Source organism: Coptis chinensis, chromosome 3, assembly GCF_015680905.1.
Source record: "Coptis chinensis isolate HL-2020 chromosome 3, ASM1568090v1, whole genome shotgun sequence".
NCBI lineage: Eukaryota > Viridiplantae > Streptophyta > Magnoliopsida > Ranunculales > Ranunculaceae > Coptis > Coptis chinensis.
Window position 1 is genome coordinate 101,331,716 of NC_141458.1, and position 21,003 is coordinate 101,352,718.

At 38.3% G+C, this 21,003-nt stretch overlaps 1 protein-coding gene across 15 annotated transcripts in view; it reads right to left on the reverse strand.

Moving 5' to 3' along the window:
• The window catches only part of LOC147512210 (uncharacterized), an 87,103-nt gene that overhangs the window by 25,333 nt on the left and 40,767 nt on the right, over positions 1-21,003 (reverse strand). For 3 of the 15 annotated variants that reach the window (XR_015214820.1, XR_015214811.1, XR_015214812.1), the window contains exons 2-3: positions 20,813-20,980; positions 19,282-20,602 (exon numbers count right to left, since the gene is read on the reverse strand). The exons of 1 other annotated variant lie outside the window; for it this stretch is intronic. Coding sequence is in view for 4 of the 14 variants with exons in the window: in XM_086595195.1 (XP_086451321.1) it covers positions 20,210-20,365; positions 20,458-20,602; positions 20,813-20,874 (363 nt within the window). In the remaining 10 variants the exon portion in view is untranslated. Of the gene's footprint in view, positions 1-18,814; positions 20,603-20,812; positions 20,981-21,003 lie in introns of those variants that run through there. 11 more of the 15 variants (XM_086595193.1, XM_086595194.1, XM_086595195.1 and 8 more) reach the window with 10 other exon arrangements.

Sequence of the window (21,003 nt, forward strand, 5' to 3'; positions counted from 1 at the left end):
ACATTGTCCCAATGTTATCTCTAATGTCCCAATGTTATCTCTATTAGTATCTCTAATGCAGAACACAAAAATCCCAATGTTATTTACCAAAACACAAAAATCTAATGCAGTACGCAATGTTTTTGCCAAAACACAAAAGATCTGTTTTTTTGCCTCTTGAACGGTGTGGTCACACCAAACGGTGTGGCCATATCGTTTGGATTTGAACTTGCAAAAAAAATGGCGTGTCTGTTCAGACTTTGTCCCAAACGGCATGGCGTGTCTGTTTGGACTTTGAACTTGCGTCAAAAATGGCGTGTCTGTTTGGACTTTGTCCCAAACGGCATGGCCAAACCGTTTGGACTTAGTCCCAAACGGCATGGCCACTGTTTCCAGATGCAAGCTCATGACCTACGAGTCTCGAGCTCGAGCAGTCGAGCTTTGAAGACTTCGTGAGGTCACGAGACTTCTAAAGCCATAAAGGCCAAAGCGGTGTAGCCATGCCGTTTGGGACAAAGTCAAACGGTGCGGCCATGCCGTTTGGGACAAAGTCAAAGAGACCACCATTTTTTTGCAAGTTCAAAGTCCAGCGGCATGGCGGCACGTTTGGCCTTAGTTCCAAGCGGTGTGGCCATGCCTTTTGGGACTAAGGCCAAACGGTCTGGCCATGCCGTTTGGACTTTGAACTTCACAAAAAAATGGCGGTTCTGTTTGGACTTTGTCCCCAAACGGCATGGCGAACCGTTTGGACTTTGTCCCAAACGGCATGGCCACACCATTTGGAACTAAGGCCAAACGGTGTGGCCATGCCGTTTGGGACAAAGTCCAAACCCCGCCATGCCGCTTGGACTTTGAACTTGCAAAAAAAATGGCGTGTCTGTTTGGACTTTGTCCCCAAACGGCATGGACACACCGTTTGGAACTAAGGCCAAGCGGTGTGGCCATGCCATTTGGGACAAAGTCCAAACGGTCCGCCATGCCGTTTGGACTTTGAACTTGCAAAAATGGCGTGTATTCCGTTTGGACTTTGTCCCAAACGGCATGGCCGCACCGTTTGGACTTTGTCCCAAATGGCATACACCGTTTGGAACTAAGGCCAAACGGTGTAACCATGCCGTTTGGGACAAAGTCCAAACGGTTCGGCCATGCCGTTGGACTTTGAACTTGCAAAAATGGCGTGTCTGTTTGGACTTTGTCCCTGGCGGCATGGTTAAACCGTTTGGACTTAGTCCCAAACGGTGTGGCCATGCCGTTTGGAACTAAGTCCAAACGATGTTCATGCCGTTTGGGACAAAGTCCAAACAGACACACCATTTTTTTGCAAGTTCAAAGTCCAAACGCATCATAACGCACCGCTTGGCCTTAGTTCCAAATGGTGTGGCCATGCCGTTGAACTAAGCCAAGCGGTCGGGCCATGTCGTTTGGACTTTGAACTTACAAAAAAAAATGGAGTGTCTGTTTGGACTTTGTCCCAAACGGCATAGCCACCGTTTGGACTTAGTCCCAACGGCATGGTAAACCGTTTGGACTTAGTCCAAACGGTTTAACTTATATGCCGTTTGGGACAAAGTCCAAACAGAACGCCATTTTTTTATCAAATTCAAATCCAAACGATATCGCCGCATTACTAAGTCCATATCGTTGATGTTGATGTTTTGGCAATTTATCGGTTTGGTTTGTTTGTGTTGATGTTCATTGATGATCATATGAGTTGAGGTAAATTTGTTGTTGACAAACGTTGGCATTATTGGTGGTATAGTATCGCATCAATACATCATATCAACTTCACCGGAACAAAATTGCAAGTGGGCACTTATTGTAACAATGATAACATTTATAATAAGCACATCAAAATGCTTTATGCAATCCCAAATATTATTGTTCGTATTACAACATTTAAGCACATCGTAATGAATTAGCAACAAGTATAGCATGCACGCACCTAGCTTTGGCTTGTTCAAGCCTTTCACTCCAAGTTTTAGCTCTCTTCTTCAACTTCTCCACCTTCTTTCAACACTTACGCTTCTTCTCTCGCTCTTTTCACGACAATTTCTCCCGTTATAGCTAATAACTCAATTTTGGACTTTCTTGAATGATGCATAGTCAAGGTGGCGGTAATCTTTGTGGCATCTTGTGGAACTATAGAAAATGTAAACATAACCGCAGAGAATGATGAAAAGATCAAGATCGATTGATGCAAAGTCGGTTTGGGGCTGGAAACGCAAGATGAAGTAGGCGTATTTTTACCTAAAGCAAAGCTTTGCCTCCGATTCTCCATTTCTCCTTGAGCCATACTTCTCTTTTCTACAATATCAATGAGATTAGAACTCAGTCTAATTAAACTCCCCAAATGTAACCTAAACCAGCAATATTAAAATTTGAAAATAAAAAGGGAGAAAGAAGTTATCAAAAAAAGCACCGGTCTATCATTATGATGTTTCCTATCTAGAGCCTAGCTAGCGCAGACAACATTAGATACTATCCAATGGACATAATGATGCAATGGAACACAACCCCATTATAGTTCAACTTAACAACACTTGATAAAAACTCTAACAAGGCTGCCATATCTAAACCACTCTTAACAAGTCCGGACATCAATGAAGTCCATGACGCCAAGCTTGATAAAAAAAATCATTAGAACTAGTGAACATTTAGAATCAAAGAGTTTTGAATAAATCTATACTTACAAACGGATGACACGATTATTTTTCTCCGGACAATTTCTCGAAGTCATGGTTAGCAATCTGTCCCACATCCGTGACACTTTCTTCCTGAATTGTTTAGGGCTATCTCTTTGGGGATTTCCATCTATCCGCTTTCTTCTTCCCCCTCCCTTTTTGTTTGAGAAATGTTGGGATTCAAAATCAATAGCTGAAATAAAGACCGAATTAAAATAAATATTTATATCAAATTAAACACGAATTAAACACTAAATTTATATCAAATTAAACATTCAAATAAAACCTGTGATGTATTAACCGAAGGTATCGAAGGCTCGCGAATCGAGGCTCTCGAACCTCGCGTCCTTTGTAGGAAGTCTCATTAAACTTTGAAATTTCAATAGCCATTTCACCAATCTTTTCAATAAAATATGAATAACCCTCAAAAGTATGACGGCATCGTAAAGCCACTTGGAGAAGCAACCTTGATAGAATGAGCCACTCTCAAAGGTTCATTTGAGACATTCCCGACCACAAATCCGATTATCAAACTCCGCTATAAGTGTTAGACTTTTTGCATCCACAGCGTCAATCTAAAATGGTTTGGAATCTCTTCAATCTCGTAAGCATAAAAACCTTTAAGATATGACCACAAAGCAAACCCATAAACTGAAAGTACTTGCATTCAGATCTCCCTCTAAGGTTCCTCTATCGAAACTCACTCTCCAAACTGAATTCTTCCGGTCTCTCCATTTCACCATGTAGCTTCGGTTCCATACGCCAATTTGTTCCCATCAATTTTGTACTCCATCTTTGCCTTTTCTAGTTGCTCTTTTAAATTTATTGAATATTGAGATCGTTATAGACCTCCGCATGCATAAGGATGAAAGCATCGTTAGCAACAATCCGTGAACTATGCTTTCGGTCGCGGTAATCGAATCTCTTTCTTTCCTAGCAAGCAAAGCCAAAGACTTCTCATTACCATGTACAAACTGCATAAGCAGAGTCGTCGAATTGACAAACCGGTCATAATGAGCATTCATCGATTCACTTCGACCGATCGTGTGCATACCGACAAAAGGTGCCACCGAGATAACAAGGAACCCATTTCTCCGCATTGAATATATCTCTCAACCAAGGATTTTCAGACAACTCATACTTCTCAATGATTGTACACCATCTTCTCTCAAAATCAACAATCCTATCTTAAAAAGAAATAGTGTTCTTCAACTCGGTACCAATGTCTCAAATTTGGTAAATGACAGAAGATTTTACGTGATGAAAATCTGGGTTGTTGCGAAGAAGGGCCAACCCAAAAGAGGTGCAGTTTGTCGAGAGCTTATCTATTATTTTTGATGTACCACCGACATCGCCCCGAACCGCAGTTCGCTTGTTATCCGGGAGATCGCCGAATTTGCCGAGATCGAGACTACGCTATGGAGCGGTCGCGTACCGGGCTTACTTGTGGCCAGTCTTTCGACTGACCGCCATGTTGCTGCAAAATTGGTGTTTCGTGCTATTTCACTCTCCCTGTATTAGTTTTTGTTTTTCTTTTCAATGTCAATTTTATCTATCTATTACAATATTAACCGGGTGTCTCATATTAATGTAGGCATAGATTTATGAAGTACTTCCTGGGGTCGAGGGCCATACCCAAATGAGGACTATCAGTTGAAGCATGTGCCGTGCTCGTAGGTACTCGATTCTCAATCTTTTTATGATAATGGCAATGCATTGAAGCATACCCGAGCCACCATTGATAATATGACGGTACAGATGTAAGCATTTTTGTATGTAAATAGTTTTATTTATTAATTGATATTATTAGTATGTGGTTAATGATTAATTTCCCTCGATCATATGCTATTTCGAGGGTTGAATGGTATCCCTATGTGCAAGTCCGAGCTACACGCCGGTGGATGAAATAGCATTTTTTCAAGGGATTTATATGCTTTCTTGATAATGTCGGCAAAGATCAATGTTTCTCGGTTGTCGTCGGGTCATATGCGGTTTGTACCCCGGATCCCCAAGACCAAAGACCTCGACGTGAACTACTTCGGATGCGGGTATGATGTGAAATTTAATATTGCATCTTCCCATGGAGTAAATGGCGAATCACTTGATTCAACTTGAACAACGAGGACCCATTCGCCTTATCCATGGGAGTGTGTTAGTAGATACATGAACGAAAACAATAGTCATATGAGAATGATAAACCCCGATCATCTTAGTCACTACTCCCTACTGAGTCTTCCATATCATAATCACGGTGAGTTAATATCTTACTGGCGTTAATTTTTGTTTTGTTTTGTTTTGGTATTTTATAAATGTAAATGTATATACTAATGTAGTTTTTGTTTTAATTTTTTAAACACCCGTCGTCGATGAAATTTTCTAAAGCTTGCTCAATCAAGGCCCTGCAATTGGGTGGGATCATGCGATTCGGACGATGCCTGTAACGAGTTCATGGAGGCATACAATTTGACCCGTGCAAGTTCATTGCGGACGGACGATATCGTGAATGAGCATGATTTAAGTATGTTGAGTTTGGTTAGTTTAGGGTTTAGTGGTTAGCATAGGATTTAGGTATGTTGAGTTTGGTTAGTTTACCTCCTTTTTATCTTGTGTTGGGACGAGTGTTGGAAATGGAAATGGTGAACATGAGGAAGCAAGTGGAGAGGTTAGTTTTGCGGGGAATAAAGCACACACACATGTTGACTTTGAACTGGAAGCTTTAAGGATTGTGCTAGTGTATATGATTAGGAGTAAAACAAACTCGCGATTTGTAGTCGCTATGTTGTTTGTAGAGTTTTTGAACCTTGAGGATTTTGAATTTGTTGTGTTAGAGTACATTGAATGAGGAATTAGTGCACATGGACTTGTAGTTGATAGGTATTTACTATAGTTCACGAAGCTTGAAAGTAACTTAATTCTTTGCTCTAGGGTACACTCTATTTGGACTATTCCTTTAGGTGATTAATGTCTGCTAGATATATGAAGACAATGATGTTTCGCAAATTTAAAATCCATTATAACTATTCCTTTACGAGTTTCATGATTGTGAGATCAAAATTTGGTTTGGATTTGGATTTAGAAAGCCATTCTTATGAATACCAAAATCTTTTTGTTGTGTTTAGATACATTCTCATAACATAATGTATTATCTTCACAAGGGCTATCATCACCACTCACTTGGGGACATTTGTCAATTTGCCTTGATCATTCTGAACTTATCTTATAGGCTGTTAATAGAAGCTTGTTTTTGCTCTTCTTGGTATTCTGAACTGAATCTTTGGACTGGAGACCTTAATAGAATAGATATTACGCTTAATGATTGCAAAAGGTCTATTTCATAGTTAATTATATTTGGCTTTATACGAAACATTTGTATCACGTTGTTGCTTACAATGTTCATCCTTATAAGACTTGTAGTGTTCCTCTTTAGTGCAGGTTGCGATAATGGTTACGCAAAGAATGTTGAAGAAGTTGAAGTTAAGAAAGTGAGAAAGCGGGTTCGGACTTGAGTGCCCTCTCTTTAGGCGATAAAAGCGGTGGTCTATTATATATCCGCTTATTTTCTTTGAAAGTTATGTCCACTTCTTGGAGAGATTGCGGACTTTTTAAGTCTTGGAGAACTGTAGTGTCATTTGTTGGGATGTCAAAGTATTTGAGCATGTAACAAACATGTTAACCCTAAAATTCTGTTCTGAAACATGTTACTCACAGTTCACGAAGCTTGAGTAACTTATCCGTTCACATTTTAGATTTTGATAACATAGATTTTGAAAACTTATTAGTACTTTCGGAGGGTGTGCGGTTATTATTGGGTGGTCGATTGATTACACAAACAAACCTTATTTGTTCTTTTGCGACTTGATTGATTACACTTTTATTTTTTGTTTGTGTTCGTGCAAAATGTTGTGTTGTGTATTATTGCCTCTATGAGTCTATGGATTCATCATAGCGCGAAAGTATATGGACTTGCAAAGGGGCACGAAACTTGACCGAGCCTAATCTAATAATTTTTTCGTTTCATTTTGTTGGTCTCCTCGGATAAGCGTGCATTGCTTCATTTGAATTTATTGCTTAGCCCCGACAATATCCGCTTCATTGCGTTTGCTAGAAAAGTGGCGGACTATAACCCCATGGTTTTCACAAAAGGTCTACCATTATCAATCAATAACAATTTACACACAAATCTAATGCGAGCGCCAATGTTTTTGCCAAAACACAAAACATCGTTTTTTGCCTCTTGAGCGGTGTGGCCATGCCGTTTGGGACTAAGGCCAAGCGGTGTGGCCACACCGTTCAAGAGTCAAAACAGAGACAATTTCATTTTTTAACCCGGTTCAAATCCCAAAGCGGTGTGGCCACACGTTTTGGACTAAGGACAAGCGGTGTGGCCACACCGTTCAAGACTCAAATAAAACGAGACAACACCATTTTTTAACCCGGTTCAAATCCAAAAAGCGGTGTGGTATTACCGTTTTGGGACTATGAACAAACGGTGTGTTGAATTTCAAATAAAGCCTTGACAACGCCATTTTTAACCCGGTTCAAATCCCCGGCGGTGTGGCCACACGTTTTGGACAAAGCGGTGTGGCCACACCGTTCGTTCACCGTTTTCAAATAAATAAAAGACAACACCATTTTAACCCAATTCAAATCCCAAAAGGTGTGGCCACACCGTTTTGGACTAGGGACAAGCGGTGTGGCCATGCCGTTTGGGACTAAGTCCAAGCGGTGTGGTCACACCGTTCAAGACAAAAAAAGCAGACACCACCATTTTATCCAAGTTCAAATCCCAAGCGGCATGGCCACCGTTTGGGACTGAATCAAATGGTGTGGCCATACCGTTTGGTGTGCAATACTGAACTACCTAGCGTGTCGTTTTAGCCTCGAATTTTGTTTTTGATCCAATCAATCACTGTACACATCAATAATTACTACATGCATAATTACGTTTAAATCATCTGTTATACTAAAACTCAAGTTCATATAATTTACTAAAACCCGACATGTAAAACTTCGAAAGGTAATCAAGTTTACGACATATAATCAAGTTCATATAATTTACTAAACCGATTGGTTCCAAAATGAATAAATAGTTTACTAAAACTATGATAACTAAAACTCGACAATTCACCCAAATAACTAAAACTTAATAACAATTCACCCAAATAACTAAAACCCAAATAAAACTCAAATCACTAAAACTTTTCACAATTCCATAACTCGACAGCCCCACCAAATAAAGTTGGTGACATGAATGGCATGAGATATTAGGTGTCCTCAAACAACCCCACCACAAGCTCCTTGCTAGGTTCCATACGAGCAAGATAAAACTGGATAAAGGGAAATGTTATCATTTGTGCCCTCATCTTCGTTCTCCTCCCCATCTTCGTCTTCGTTCTCCTCATGTGTAGTGCGTCATCTCTATCCTCTAACTCTACATCCAATTTTTGTAAATCAAAAGAATGGAAAGCGTTAAGTTTTAAAGGCAATTATGTAAGATAGGATACTACTGAATTAAGCTTAAGGAAACAATATTATACTTACTTTGGGCCCTTCTTTTTTGTTTGGATTTTCCGGGACAATTTAAATGCATCATGGTTAACACCAACTTTGTTACAACATGTACATCTCCTCTCTGTCTTTGCTTTGGCTTTTGTGCATGCTTGTTCAAGACCCCTTTTTATTCTACCCTTGTCCTTAGTTTTTCTTATAAATCTTCGACTTTTTTTTTTTCTTCCTTTTGTTTGAGAGATGTTAGGATTCAAAAGTAAAACTTGGGATAGGTCGTCAAATGGCGGTTTGAACTATCGGCAATAGTGCATGAATTAACAAACCCAAAACACCGGGGTCAACTTCATACGTTTTCTTGAGCTCTTGGACAGTTCTTGCAGTCTTTGTAGCATTAATTGGTAATTTGAATCGGGTTTTTCAGACTTCATAAACCAACCGATTAGCAACCATTTGAAGTCGGTAATTCTCGGTACCTCGGGAGTTCTCATGGCCACTTACCGGTCCGCGGTCATACTCGACTCTATACTTATTTGCCCCTTTCATCCACCTCTTAAGAATAAAGAGCTTCGGGAATCTCAATATCCACGACTCGAAATACCTTTATGAGGTGTCCACAAGGTATCCCGAGAAATTCAAAAGTTTTGCATTCACAATTACCTTCTTTTGTCGCTGGGTTGAACTTCACCTTCCATTCACGCTCGTCACTGTAACTTGCCGACTTATAAGTGTAGGTTATGTTGCCGTCAGTACCTTTTTCATCATCATGCAGGACATACTCAGTTTTAGCTAACTCGAATTCTTGCTTAAATCTATCATACGCATTCCTTGTGTATACACTTGCTGCACTCTTCAAGAGAAATGAATTACTGCCTATAATCCGATTCGAGTGTTCAATAATATAATCCTCTTTTTTTTCTCTTTCAACAATCCTCATCAAACACTTATCATTCTTCACTACAAACTCTCTAAGAGTTGTCATAGATGTGAAAAAGTTCTTGTAAAGCGAGAATTCATGCTTTAATGCGGGTAGTGAAGTGCGAGGCATAAAAAGTATCAAGTGATAAACCTGGAGCCCATTTGTGTCGAATCTTGTACATCTCTTGAAGCCATTCATTCTCCTCCAACTTAAAACTAGACATCAATTCTGCCCACCTCCTTTCAAAACGTTTAGGGAATAAATATTTGCGAATCACGGTTGTGTTTGAATTCTTTTGAATTTTGACTTCCGATAATAATAATTTTGGAAGTTTTTGGGAACTTCTTCATAATATGCCATAGGCGGGAATCTGTGTCAAGTATTAGGGAATACCGTACCAATAGCTAGAGTCATAGCTCTATCTTGATCTGTGATAATTGCAGATGGGCACGTCAGCCCATAGCTCAAGCCAAGTCTCAAAACCCAATGAAAAGAATCTTGTTTCATCCAAAAGTAGTGCACAACCAAATTGGATTGATTGCATATGGTGGCGTGGTTAACTCCAGTAAATGGGGCGAATGGCATTTCATATAAATTCTTACGATATGTGGTATCAAAGAAAACCACCTCACCAAAATATTGAAACTGTGTACGCGACCGACCATCTACCCAGAAAAAATTAATGGCCCTTGCTTCATGATCCATCTGTATTGCATAAAAGAAATTAGGATCCTCTATACTTTTTCTTGAAAAAATGAAGTAATCCTTGGTAGCATCACCTCTCCCGGCTTCTTGTATTTTTTCGAGGGGCCCAAATGGTTCCAACAATCCCTATCATCAAAACCAATTTGTACTCGGTCAAGCATAGTACAAAATATCGATATATCGATATTTGGAGATATCTATCCATATTTGAGAAAAGATATATAAATATCCAACGATATGTTAAGAGATATATATCATATGCAAATATCTACGATATTTTGATGATATTTGCGATATTTGTGATATTTGAGGATATTTGGGGATATTTTGAGATATTTAGCGATGTATATAGCAATTTTATTTAATATTTACCATTATATTTTAAATAAATATAAATAATGTATCATGATATATCAAGAAATATCCACAATATCTACGATATTTGTCGATATTTTAGATATATCCACAATATCTACGATATTTGTCGATATTTTAGATATATCCACGATATTTGCATGTGAAACAATGTCAAATATCCCCAAAGAGAGGGATATATCCACGATACATATCCAGAAATTGAGTATCGATAAATACTCATATCCTGATATTTTGTACTATGCCGTCAAGTATATCAACAACTTTATTCACAGGTACACCACCATCACGAAATGAGTCAATCAACACCTTAGCTGCAGCAGGCATATTTCTATTAACAGGCATACGCATTCTTTTTGCCGGACTAACCAGGTTGTGATTGTGCTCGCTACTAAATTTCATCACTTTCCAGATTCCACTATTTTGCTTTGTCACCCTCATTGAAGCAAGGCACCCACATTTAACTGTATTTGTGTTTCTTTTTCTCACTTCTTTCTCAGTTCCATCCACATTCTTATTTTTGCCTCCTCGATCTCTATAAACCCCAAATCGCGAGCAAGTCATTTGACAACTACTAACTTCATCGAGCGAGAAACCGATTTTTTGAGCTTGAATTACTGGACTAAATCCAAACGATTTTCCGTAATCTATATAGAATTGTTTTGCAGCCTCAAGAGTTTCAAAACACATTCCCAAACATGGTGGCTTCACAATTTCCACTTCCACTTCAAACTCCGGAGGTTGAGCGAGAGTAAGAAAATGCCACCGCGAAGGTGCCGCAAAAGACTTCGCAGTCTTGCAAATAAATGTGTCCACGTCAAAAAAAAAACAAATAAACTAACACGGTACAATAATACAGTATTGAATTCGTTGGTAGAAATCGAAAATAAAATTGAAACATTAGCTCACCTGAACCGTATTCTTCCTTCTCTCCGACTTCATCAATCAATATTGAGTCGTCCATCTAGAGTAACAAAAATGTCAAAATTGTGGAAACAAGGGCATTGTGAACAAAGTATAGTAGCAACTACAACTCAAACAAATTGTTGTCCATTTAAGCAAGTCACAAGTGTAAATGTATAATAAGGCTAGTCGAGAAAATGCATAAGGAAATTCAAAATAGAGAAATTAATGAGAAATAGAGAAATTACCTTTTGTGAAAGAAGCACCTGACCAAAGAGAGAACCCACTCGTGAATTATGGAGAGAAGAGGGTAGAAAATTTTGGAGAAGAATTCTCGATGTAATTTTTGGAGAAGACCGATGTTTTGTTTATTTCGTGTTTTTGCTTTGCAAAATTTTGTTTTTCTGAAATTTCATTTGGGATTTGGCGTGGATAAAAGCGGTGTTGTCTGTTTTTTCTCTCTTGAGCGGTGCGCCACACCGTTTTCACTAGGTCCCCAAGCGGTGTGGCCATGCCGTTTGGGATTTGAGCTTGATAAAAATGGTGTTGTCTGTTTTTCCCTCTTGAGCGGTGTGATCATACCGTTTTGGATTTAGTCCCAAGCGGTGTGGCCACACCGTTTGACTAGGTCCCAAGCGGTGTGACCACACCGTTTTGACTTAGTCCCAAACGGCATGGCCATGCCGTTTGGGATTTGAGCTTGGATAAAAATGGTGTTGTCTGTTTTTTTTTGCGTTCTTGAGCGGTTTGGCCACACCACCGTTCAAGATGCAAAAAGCTGCTTTTCGTGTTTTGCAAAAACATTACGTTCGCAATGACAAACTAAAATCATAAGTTGTCGGAGTGTAAAACTAGTACGGACTTGCGTTATGTTATGTTAGCTTGTGCTTTTCGGTCGGTGTTCTCATTGTCTTTTTTCTATTCTACTTGCGTTTTTGTATGTTTTAAATGAAATACCAATACTTGTTCTTTGTACTTGTTCTTGTTCTTTGGCGGCTTGTAGGAACTCGGCGGCTTGTAGGGCTGTTTATGTTTGGACCAATGTTTGGACCAAAACTTGTTCTTTCGGCGGCTTGTAGAAACTTGTTTATCTTTATGTTTATGACAAGCAAAAACTATTTAAGTTGTAGGAACTGCGGCTTTTTTTATTTTATTTTCTGACAGAAACTATTAGAACAAACTACCAATCAAACTTATTCATTGTTATTAGAACAAACTACCAATCAAATTTATTCATTGTTACATCAACACAAGATTCTGTAGCAAATAAAACTAGCACAGAATCCAGGATCCAATAGACAACAAACCAAACAGACAACATAGTGCGACCATCTTCAAGTTGCTTCCCACCAAAGATCAGCCTCTACTGATCAGGCGGAATCCCTTCCTTGTCTTGAATCTTAGCCTTCACATTGTCAATGGTGTCCGAGCTCTCAACCTCTAGAGTGATCGTCTTTCCAGTCAAGGTATTAACAAAAATCTGCATGCCACCACGTAGACAAAGGACAAGATGTAAAGTGGACTCCTACTGGATGTTGTAATCTGCCAAAATGCGACCATCCTCAAGCCGCTTACCAAATGAAAAATGAGCGTGGCTGGTGCGGTGGAATTCCCTCATTGTCCTGAATTTTCGGCTTTAACATTGTCGATTAGTCGGAACTCTCAACCTCGGTCAAAACCTTCTCGTATATTCACTTAATTCCGCAAATAAATCGAGTCATAGTTCTGATGAGATAAGCACAAGTTCACCACAAGTTCATAACCGAGTCATAGTTACATCGAGTCATAACCACAAGTTCACCACAAGTTGTTACCAAGATAAGCAAAATGGATTAACCGGCAAGTTCACAAAATGAATTAACCCGGCATAATTACATTCACCACAAGTTCACAAAAAACGCAATACAAAGAACTTGAAATCAACCACGACTCATCTAATTTTACAATGAAACTTCGAATTCTTTTCGACAAACCATCGTCGTCAATTTCAAGTGTAATTTTAACTTTTTTTATCTTTTTTTGAAGGCGAGGGAAGAGGTGGCCGTGGAAGAGCTTGAACTTCGGTGCCAACTCAATGTTGCTCCTTAACCAAGCTAACAAGCGTATCCAACCATTCAAAATCCTTCCCACGCTCGGTGCAATTCAAGAATTTTTGCCTTCATTTTCCGTTTTTCTTCATTGTTGTGTTAACCTTTTTTGAACCCAGCGCTTAATTCAAATGTATGCATCTTAGATTCTCTAGAGGTACTAATGACGATGCTCTCGCGTCTTCCAACCATTGGAAGTCTCCGCAAGCGCAACAGGTCAAAAAAAATTTCCCAAGAGATTGGATTTGGCTCGACTGTTTCAGGATCCTACTTCCACGACATTTTTGAATGCAACAAGGCGTAGACAACCAACAACATTTCTCTGATGAATGAGTGTTATCACCACACCTATTGCACAGAGTTCTTTCCATCTACAGTAACAAAAATCCAAACAAACAAACATCAATTTAGCTACACTTGTCTAACAAACCAATAAAAAGAAAACTACGACCTATTTGAACTAGGACACAAGGACACGACTAATTAAAAAGAAAACTATTTCTATTCTTTAGTTACACAACTAACTCTTGGGTTCAAGACCTTAAAAGTGTCTCTTTACAGATAAATAACTATGGAAGTGGCCATATGTCATATACAAAGTGTCCATATTACTTAGCAAAAATCCAAAATTTGATTTTTGTCATCAATCTCAAAATTTGAAGATATCTCTTCTTGGACACCCTCGATTGTATAACTATCCAAATCACCTTTTCCTTTGCAACTTCATCTCTAAAGCGTATTTAAGAATTAGTCTCACGCCTTCACATTAGATATTCTAACTTCAACTTCCCAATTTTGTATCAACGGCTCCTTTTTCATATAGACTTTAAAGAAGTAAAGTCACGAGGTACTAAGTAAAACTTCACAGTAAAAGGCTTCCATTAGCCTATAGTAAAAGTACATAGTCAAAAGAAGGGAAAACCAACCACATAAAGTATCTTCCCTGCAGTAACCTTTACAAATAGGGGGTCAAGTCTATTACCCTAGTCCAATCTGGGTTAGTACTCATGAAAGTATTTTTGACCGCGAGTTTGGTGAACATTTGGGCTTTAAACCTAGTGTTAGAGGAGGCTGCTGGAAATATGGCTTAGAAGACTTAAGATAAAATCGATGCAATCGATGTCATATGTCGTACTTTGTACAAATTCAGTCTCTTACAATGATTGTTAAGGTGAACTAAAAGAGAAGAGGGTATTCCACTCTCTCTTCATGGCAAATGAAGCGAAAGAGATAAAAAGAGGCCTACGGTTTCTGCAAGAGAACCAAATGTCTTTCAAAACCAAAACATCGCAAGCTTCAAACACATTTCCACGTAAGTCCACGATCCGACTAAATACAAAAAGAAAGCCCATGCACAACCATAAAAGTGAGTTCTTCCCTACTTCACTTGTCCAACAAACCAATAAAAAGTTGAGTTTTCTAATTTTTATATAGAAAGTCGAGGCTAAAACCGAAAGATCCAAGAACAACTTAAAACCTAGCGCACAATGCGGATGCATCTAAAAGCTTGTTGTAGCTCACAAAGAACCATTTGGAGACAAAGAGGAAAAAATATACATATTTCGAGGGTGGCTCCTAACTCACTTCATTTCAAATGAGCCAATTCATTAACTCGAACTCGACAGAGTTCAAAACTCTGAACTCGAAGAGTTCGAAAGAGTTCAAAACCGAACTTCGACGAGTTCAAAACTTTGAGTTCAAAAGAGTTCACCGTTCATAACTTCATTGCTTGATTTAATGATTTATTTATTTTGAATCATTCATCTCTTATAACGAGTTCAAAACTCTGAACTCTTAAAAGTTCGGTGAACTCGGACGAGTTCAAAACTCTAAGTTCGAAAGAGTTCAAAACTTCGACAGAGTTCAAAACTCTAAACTCTGAAAGAGTTCAAAACTCTGACAGAGTTCACCGAACTCTGACAGAGTTCAAAACTCTAAACTCTGAAAGAGTTCACCGAACTCTGAAAGAGTTCAAAACTCTGATAGAGTTCACCGAACTCTGACAAAGTTCACCGTTCATAACTTCATTGCTTGATTTAATGATTTATTTATTTTGAATCATTCATCTCTTATAAATCCAATCAAGTAAACAAACAAAATATCTTCAATTAATAATTCAATCCCACTTAAATGTTTATAAAGCAAACAAATATCAAACAAACCCATAGCAACGCCAATTAGTTCCATAAAAAAGAAGCAAAATCCCAATTTATGAACAACAAAATCTTGTTTGAATGGAAGAAACAAACTGTGTGAAAATAAAGGTTGCTCGACTTAAACCAAGCTTGAAACGAAGATTGATTCGTCAATGAACACCTTAATTCAACACAACAATGGTTAATTAGCACATTGTTTTCGAGTGAAACACTGATTTTTTGGAGATAAGATTAAAAGAGAGAATGTAAACACAAACCTTAATTGTTTTCGGAGAGTGTAGCCGCACTGATTTTTTTGGAGAAGAAGGTAAACATTCGATTTTTTATCCCACCCCTATTTCGTGTTTTTTGTTTTTCTGATTTCTGAAATTTTGTTTTTCTGGAATTTCGTTTTTTGGAGAAGAATGGACTATGTCCGTAGGATCAGTTCTGTTGATGCACGAGATCGGTGGTCTGGATTCACTGTGTCCACAATGTGGCTACAGTACCTGTGGCTGTATCCCCTATATATATATATATATATATAGAAATGAGATAAGAAACACATCTAAGAAGTGCGTAAGTGCTCTCCGTTCAAAAGGTTCTAAAAAGTGCATCGTTGTAGTAACATTATATATAATAGAACCAGAAAATTATGTAACCAAGTAGGCAAGTGCCTTTCAACAAAAAATTGTCTTAGACCAACATTCGATCCAGTCGGAAAATCAACTTACTACAATTTCAAGAGTTCGGTTACCTCATGTCAGTACATGATAATTACCTCATGTCGGTACATGATAAAAAAAATTCCTTAGATCCTCATCAGCTACTAGTAATGCTTCACAAGTGCTATTCTAGATGGGAACTGCATCCATTTTTTTACCAGGTACAACAACAATTCTATTAAATAGAATGTAGTGTAATCTCCATCAGTGAGTAGCCATAGAATGACTATGACAGAGGAGATTACACAATATCAAAAACCACGATATTACATCAGTGACTGAGTAGTCAATACAAAACTCTGATCCACAGTAATTACCTCATCTTGATACATGGTCAAAAATATTTCCAAGACCACCTCTTCGGCTGCTATTAATGCTCAACCAACGCTGTTCTCAATGACTTTCACAATGAAACGGAACTTAAGAACTGAATTGCAATCATTGAAATAGTGGTGGAGCTACGTGCAGGCCAAGTAAGGAGTAGCTCCCCCCCTCCATTGAACTTATGACAAAAAAAAACATTGACACAGACTCGAACTTTCCCATTTTTTTGGGCACCACCACGATATTGGCTACCCATTCAGAATGCTCCACTTCTTTAATTATGTCGTTAGCCAGCATCTTATTAATCTCGTCTTGCACAACCTCTTCATACATTGGCCTAACTCGTCGATGCTTTTGCTGAACAAGGGTTGCATTTTCCTCCATATTTAACATGTGGGAACAAATATTGGGATCGATACCAGTGAGGTCCGATATGGACCATGCGAAAACATCCTTGTTTTCTTGTAAGAAGACTAGCAGTTCTTCTCTTATAGCCAAATGCATCTCCATTCCAATAAATGTATAACATTCATCACTTCCTTTGCCAATATTAACTTTTTCGACTGCCTCTATTGTTTTACTTGCAAATATTTCTTCATTTCGCTTTAACTCGATCATGTGTAAACTTCACCTGCTCCTGTATCTGTTGCATATCGGTATCGGCAGGTAAAACTTCTTGTAATTGCTATTTGGAGCTTTCAAAGACTCCCCCAGTGTCTTTCTGTTTTTCTTTCATCATTCCTTTAACTGTTACAAAATGATGCTCTCCCCTTATCTCATGCAAACCATATGCAGTTGGAAACCTAATCATTTTATAGAAAGTACTTGGAACTGCACGCATATCGTGAATTCATTTTCTACGTACCAAGGATTGCATTATGATCAGAATGATGCTTGATAACGACGAATTTTGTCATCACCGTTTGTGGTCCAGCTCGTACTAGTAATAACTTGATCTCCCAAGATGGCTTTGTAAAGCTTCCGTTAAAACCATACAAGTTGAATTGTGGTGTATTTAGATGAGTCTCATCAAGACCGATATCGGTAAACGCTTTCCAAAACAAAATATTCACAGAACTTCCACAATCCACTAAGATCTTTTGTACATCATATCCCGCAAGATGATTAACAACACATTATCATGAGGCAACATAACCTTTGATAAATCCTCTAGTACAAACATTATCGCTCCGATCTTGGAATGTTGGTCAACACCAGATTAGGATTTACCATGATGGGCTCAATATTGACTTCTAGAACCACCTTTAGTGTCGAAATTTTTCTTATCTTATCTCTGATGATCTTCTTCTGGTGTATCACTCCTTTGTAAATCATGTTAATGACCCCAAGAGGCTTTTCATGTATTGTAGCCGTTACTTCTGGTCGAACATCAGCTCTAAACTCTCGAAGCTTTCCATCCTTCATTAATCTGTCAATCTCCCTGAGTAATTGCAAACACTTATTGGTTTAATTTCATGATTCTTGATCTTGTGAAATCGACAATAAGGTTTGTCTTCCAATTCTTTGAGAGTACATTGTGGATGTCGAACATAAGCTTCTTTACCCACTCATCTCAATATATCTTTCTGTATTATTGATGGCGACATAATTCTTTGGATCTAATTCTTCTTTTAATAATCTCTCATATCTCCTTTTTGCTTCTTTTTTGCTGGAGGTGGAGGTTGAAACTCTGTTCTTGCAAATGCCTCACTAGGCCTTATCTTATTTGGTTGTGTATATTCTCGACTAGCATCTCGGTCTCGACTCTCCGTTTCTTTTCGAGTCGATTCCGATACTTGTTTGTAGTACAGGTTGTACTGTTGCAGCTAGAATTCCTTCCTCACACGAATGTCTTTTTCGGCTTTATCGTATAATTCTTGCAGAGTTTTTACTTTTTTCCTCAACAAGTATTTATGCATATCCGATGCTGGTATCAAGCCTGTTTGAAAAGCCATGATTGTCGTTATCTCAGACTTGTCCAGCTTTTCTACCGACTGCGTCTCAGTTTTAAAACGTGACAAGAAATACTTAAGCAACTCCTTCTTCCCTTGCCTCAACTGAAACAAAACCGTTACGGGTTTAACCCTTTGATTTGATGACCGTAGTTTGTTAGAAATTTTTCCTCTATCTCTCTAAAGCAAGAAATTGTTCATTCATGCAAAAAAGAACATAACCACTTCAATACTTTCCCCTTGAGACTAGAAGAGAAAGATTTACATAGCAACGAATCGAGATACTCAGTGCCTTAGTAAACGGAGTACTGATGTCGATATCCAAATAAATAATCCATTGGATTCGAGGTGCATGTCATCATACTTATTGAACTTCTGCGTCTTAAACTTTGGAGGAAGAGGCATCCTCTCTATCGCTTTATTTAGAGGAATCCTACCGACATCATCAGCCAACTTCCTCACCGATGTCGATGCTTTCTCTTGTAGCTGATCCCCAAATTGTTTCATCATCATTTCTTTGATCATTTCTTTTGTTATTGGCTGAACTACTTTGCAAGTCTTCTTCATCACGCACTACGTTGTGACCTTTCTTTGCTATAGAGGGGACTTCTTCTTGATGACTTTGTCTAGCAATTGGACTATCCAATAATGACCCTTCTCCATCTTTTCCATATAAATCTTGTTGCGAAAACTTCGCATTCATCTCTCTCATAGCGTTGTTCTCTTGTATTAAGTTCTTGTTTTGCTTCTCCAACTCTTGAACCTATAAAGATAACTCTTTCTCTTGAATCTCTTATACTTCTTCCCTTACTCTACCTGAGAACTGCTCCCTTCGTTTGCTACTACCTTGCTTGTCGTGTTTCTTTTAGGAAGGATCTTGAGCAAACCTAAAAAAAAATCTTTCTCAATACACTTCGCTCACCAAAGAAATCTTAGATGATTCTTTCTTGATGAGAAGACGGCGCCAATGTGGTAATCAATGAGGATTCACTAGAGATTTAACAAGTATCTATTGAAGATTGAACTGGAATTCGATATGAAATGAAGTAGGTTTTATTTAATAGCAATGTTACTCTTTACAATCTCTCTCTTTTGCTCTCGTTTTACAGTTTTTTTGTGGAGAGAGATCTTCTCTCCTCATGAATCAATCCTTTTATAGTCATCCCCTTTTACTCATGTCCAATCAATTGTTGTCACGTGTCCATCTTCCTCCTCCTTTCTCCTTTCCCGCTTTCTTCTGCAACATGAATTTAAGAGAGATATCGACAATTATGTCGATATCTCAAGTTAGTACTGAAAATACGGGCTGAAATGTCGGCTTAGACAATATTTGCCCACGACAATAGTAGTACTAACAGAGCAACATCATGACCATTTCAACCCTGCCGCATCATTACTAACATGATCACATTGCAAATAAGACAATATGTTAACCAAATAATCTCTTAAAAAAATAGTCAGACCTAACTGTTTTGCACTAGGCCCCTCATGGATGAATTTCCTGGCTCCGCCAAAAAGGGTTTATAGCTAAAGATCCTTTTTACAAAAGTGGTCCAGACAAACAAAAGCTCCAGTGTGTATTTGAAAATGTAATCAACCATCCTTTGATTTTGCTTTGTAAACCAACAAATAGTGTAGATAACATATAATTTAGTTCTGATTGTTCACAGACAAAAAGAACATTGAATGATCAAAATATATGGACTACTTGGCTTTCTCGTGTGAAATTTGACTATCATATAAGCTTTTGAATGATGTGTGGTTAAACAGGTTATAACGTATATAATACTTAGTATTGCAATAGGGTGCAAAAATGAGACCCCTAGCAACGTGAATGAAAGACAAAACTGATAAACAAAATCCTAAGATACTAAAATATATACACACAAGCTGACAGGGAAGAGATAGAACCTTCTAACCTATAATTCCTTAATCTTAGATCCATCTTTAGACGAAGGCTTCGAACCTTGAGTACCCAACTTACTTTGATACTCCTCAAATAGTCTGGGTTCCTCGTCACGAAACTTGATAACATACATTGTTGTACAGTAGTAACATATTGAAGAACCGGTCTCCTAACCAAGTAAAATAAACTTAAAATTATCCTTACACCAGTCCTTGGATCCAACTTGAAAATATGTCAGTACTCACTTTAATGTTGAATTACCTCATCATGATACCTGATCAAAAATATCACCAAGACAACATCTTCGGCTCCTATTAATGCTCGACCAATGCAGTTCACAATAACTTTCACAGTGAAACAGAACTGAAGAAATGAATTGTAATCACTGAAGTGAAGTGAAGTGATCCTACAATACAGGTCAATATATTGTTTACAGGTCATCAGGCAATACATCTAACTCTAGTGACAACTAGACCCAACTAACTCTAATGTCATCTATTACAACTGGAAAAATCAACTGCTTCAGCAGTTACAACTATGTTATGTTTGTTACAAAGAGGCACATATTTGATTCCAGTAGAAAAATGGGATTAGATACTAGGGAGATTGCACTTACATTATCACACCAGATTGATGAAGGGGCTTTGAGGAAAACATGTAAACTCTTTTTAACTGCATTATGATGTAGAGTGGTAGGAGAGACCACCTACTGAAAACCTTAATTTACAACATCAGAGAGATCATCTGGCTTTTTCCATGTACGGTATTGCAATATACCAACAAGCTGACAGACAAAACACAGAATGG